The following is a 3,661-nucleotide window of genomic DNA, read 5'->3' on the forward strand; positions in this document are numbered from 1 at the left end:
CACACACACACACACACTCTCTCACACACACACACACACTCCATCAGGACAGTCAAACAGGCATTTTATATGTGAGTTCAGTGTTTTTAAAGGATACTTGCATTTGACTCGAACCTTCTTCCCCAGACGATCATTACAAACCACCTCAATCATCTCTGAAACACACACACACACACACACACAGTCTCTATCACTGAGCTCTCAGTACTTTATGCTTCGTTCTATGTGTGTGTGTGTGTGAGAGAGAGTATGTTTGGGTGTGTGTGTGTGTGTGTGTGTGTGAGAGTGTGTGTGTGTGTGAGAGTGTGTGAGAGTGTGTGTGAGTGTGTGTGTGTGTGTGTGTTATATATATAAAACCTCTTTATATAATCTTCATTATTTTGCCCTGCTTTATATAATTATTACTAAATGTATGATGTTTATTTGTATTATTTTAATGGCAGTGTTGTTATTGTGGTCTGAACTCTTCCAGAAGCATCTATGACATAAAACGCGGTGTGTTTCATTTAACGGTAAACACACCAATGCAACACGTGCTATAATATATAACAAAATAGCAATATCGAACACGTGTAAATAATCAGTAAACGCTGTGATTCATACCTGATCTGTGCCGTTGGTTCCCGCAGCTAACCAGACGCGCTTCTCTCGCAAGCGTGTGCCGCAAAGCAGAGCCGTGAAGAACACATCCGCTCACGGTCGACCAATCAGACGCGCGCACGTTTGACTGACAGCGAGTTCCGCCAATAATATTCCAGAGGGTGAGGTCACCATGGAAATTGCCGCCAATCGATTTCAGGCGTCGTGAACGTCTCATTTAAAATGTTATCGCTCCAATTCCCTTTTAATAGCCGAGAAGCCAAAATTAATTAAATCATCTAAACACAGCAAGTTAATTTACACGACAAAACAGCAGCAGAGCTGTGACAAGCCGAGGTTAGTCTAATAATAAAGGGCTGTTGTTTTTTAAGAAATAATAATAATAATAAGTAAAAAGTAGATAGAATAGAAATAGAAGAGAGCGTTCTAGTGTTAGAGGGTCACGTTTTTAATAAATAAAAACAAAACAAGTAGATAGAATAGAAATAGAATAGAGAGTGCTAGAGTTAGAGGATCAATACTGACAGTCATGCTAATATATAAAATATTTTGCATGTTATCGGCGTTGCTGTGGCAGGTCACGTGATGCCTGCTACAATTCTCAACGCTGGCCAGGTTTAGCCAATCACAGCCTAGCGTGATTATCTGAACTCTTCCAGAAGCATCTATGACATAAAACGCCGTGTGTTTCATTTAACGGTAAACACACCAATGCAACACGTGCTATAATATATAACAAAATAGCAATATCGAACACGTGTAAATCATCAGTAAACGCTGTGATTCATACCTGATCTGTGCCGTTGGTTCCCGCAGCTAACCAGACGCGCTTCTCTCGCAAGCGTGTGCCGCAAAGCAGAGCCGTGAAGAACACATCCGCTCACGGTCGACCAATCAGACGCGCGCACGTTTGACTGACAGCGAGTTCCGCCAATAATATTCCAGAGGGTGAGGTCACCATGGAAATTGCCGCCAATCGATTTCAGGCGTCGTGAACGTCTCATTTAAAATGTTATCGCTCCAATTCCCTTTTAATAGCCGAGAAGCCAAAATTAATTAAATCATCTAAACACAGCAAGTTAATTTACACGACAAAACAGCAGCAGAGCTGTGACAAGCCGAGGTTAGTCTAATAATAAAGGGCTGTTGTTTTTTAAGAAATAATAATAATAATAAGTAAAAAGTAGATAGAATAGAAATAGAAGAGAGCGTTCTAGTGTTAGAGGGTCACGTTTTTAATAAATAAAAACAAAACAAGTAGATAGAATAGAAATAGAATAGAGAGTGCTAGAGTTAGAGGATCAATACTGACAGTCATGCTAATATATAAAATATTTTGCATGTTATCGGCGTTGCTGTGGCAGGTCACGTGATGCCTGCTACAATTCTCAACGCTGGCCAGGTTTAGCCAATCACAGCCTAGCGTGATTACTCCGCGCGGATCGCTGCGCCCTCTGTCGGTCAGTGCGGTCACTGCAGCCGAGCCGAGCCGAGCAGAAGCGACGCAGATCATGTCTGACGACCAGCAGCTGCTGTCCGGGTGGGAGAAGCGCATGAGCCGGAGCTCAGGTGAGGCGGAGCGGGCTCGTGTCGCAGGCAAGCCCGGAACAGAGTGGGTGTTTGTGCAGAGAGCAGACACCGAAGCCTGGGCCTGCCACGAGAGGGTTAACTCCACGCGGTCCTGATGTTTGTGTGCAGAACGTGTTAGTGGAGCTCTGGGTCACTGGCCTCTGAAGGGTTAATGCTGGCAGATAAAGCGACGCATGCACGTGCTTTATTTTATTATGAATGGTCTTGTAAATTATTCTTGTGCTTCTACTACAAATACAGTCAGTTATAGTGTAAAACAGCATGCATGTTATTATTATTATTCATCTACAAGCTAAGATGCTTTTTACTTTGCATCTGAGTTTACATACATTCTTCATCTTGTGGGGTGTTTAGGCAGATTTAAATATATATCTAGTGTATAATCATTCAGTTTTAGTCATTTTTAGCAGTTAAACTAAACTTGAAATGTTTGCCTTTGCAGCTTACTGAAATAAATAAGGTTACATTTTTATATTCTGTTTTATTGATTTTTAGCTAATTATAATAAGCACTGTTTTTGAGTGATCTTTATATATATATATTAGTAAAACAATTATATATATTGTCAAACTATTAAGCGCATCCAAAATCTAAGTTTTTGCTTACTCAATGTGTGTGTACTGTGCATATTTATTACGTATACAGTGGGGCAAAAAAGTATTTAGTCAGCCACCAATTGTGCAAGTTCTCCCACTTAAAAAGATGAGAGAGGCCTGTAATTTTCATCATAGGTATACCTCAACTATGAGAGACAAAATGAGAAAAAAAAATCCAGAAAATCACATTGTAGGATTTTTAAAGAATTTATTTGCAAATTATGGTGGAAAATAAGTATTGGGTCAATAACAAAATTTAATCTCAATACTTTGTTATATACCCTTTGGTGGCAATGACAGAGGTCAAACGTTTTCTGTAAGTCTTCACAAGGTTGTCACACACTGTTGCTGGTATTTTGGCCCATTCCTCCATGCAGATCTCCTCTAGAGCAGCAATGTTTTGGGGCTGGTAATTTATATTTAATATATAAACATTAAATATTTTTGTTAAATATATGCATGCATATGTTTGTATTTATATATATATATATACATAATAAATATGCACAGTACACACACATATTGAGTAAGCAAAAACTTAGATTATGGATGAGATTAATAGTTTGACAGCACTAATATATATATATTCCTTCAACTCGACAGTAACATAGGCGTGATCAAATTTGGAACAACTAAACTTACAAATTAGTTTGAAATAAATGGACAATTGTACAATAATGAGAAAAATCAGGTTAATTCTGTCGTAATGCATCTTAATTAGTCCTTAAATCGGCCTCATGATCTGTGTCACATATAATCTGCTGTATTGTTTTTATGTTGATTTGCATGTGATGAGCATGTCATGATGCAGCGGTCTGAAGATCTGTGTGTGTGTGTGTGTCTGTCTGTCTGTCTGTGTGTGTGTCTGTGTGTGT

General features: G+C 39.1%; 2 protein-coding genes across 3 annotated transcripts in view; one reads left to right on the forward strand and one right to left on the reverse strand.

The window, feature by feature from the left end:
* ubl5 (ubiquitin like 5) overlaps positions 1-1,489 on the reverse strand; it is a 2,158-nt gene extending 669 nt beyond the window's left edge. The window contains exons 1-2 of one of the 2 annotated variants that reach the window (XM_016244830.1): positions 1,391-1,489; positions 98-155 (exon numbers count right to left, since the gene is read on the reverse strand). In XM_016244830.1, coding sequence (XP_016100316.1) covers positions 98-153 — 56 coding nt within the window. In that variant the 5' untranslated portion in view covers positions 154-155; positions 1,391-1,489. Of the gene's footprint in view, positions 1-97; positions 156-603; positions 706-1,390 lie in introns of those variants that run through there. The other variant, XM_016244829.1, reaches the window with a different exon arrangement.
* Positions 1,490-2,059: 570 nt separating this feature from the next.
* The window catches only part of LOC107560602 (peptidyl-prolyl cis-trans isomerase NIMA-interacting 1), a 3,630-nt gene continuing 2,028 nt past the window's right edge, over positions 2,060-3,661 (forward strand). Inside the window, exon 1 of the mRNA XM_016244826.1 lies at positions 2,060-2,169. Coding sequence (XP_016100312.1) covers positions 2,112-2,169 — 58 coding nt within the window. The 5' untranslated portion in view covers positions 2,060-2,111. The remainder of the gene's footprint in view (positions 2,170-3,661) is intronic.

The sequence above is a fragment of the Sinocyclocheilus grahami genome, unplaced genomic scaffold, assembly GCF_001515645.1.
Source record: "Sinocyclocheilus grahami isolate Dianchi unplaced genomic scaffold, SAMN03320097.WGS_v1.1 scaffold734.1, whole genome shotgun sequence".
In the NCBI taxonomy this organism is placed as follows: Eukaryota; Metazoa; Chordata; class Actinopteri; order Cypriniformes; family Cyprinidae; genus Sinocyclocheilus; species Sinocyclocheilus grahami.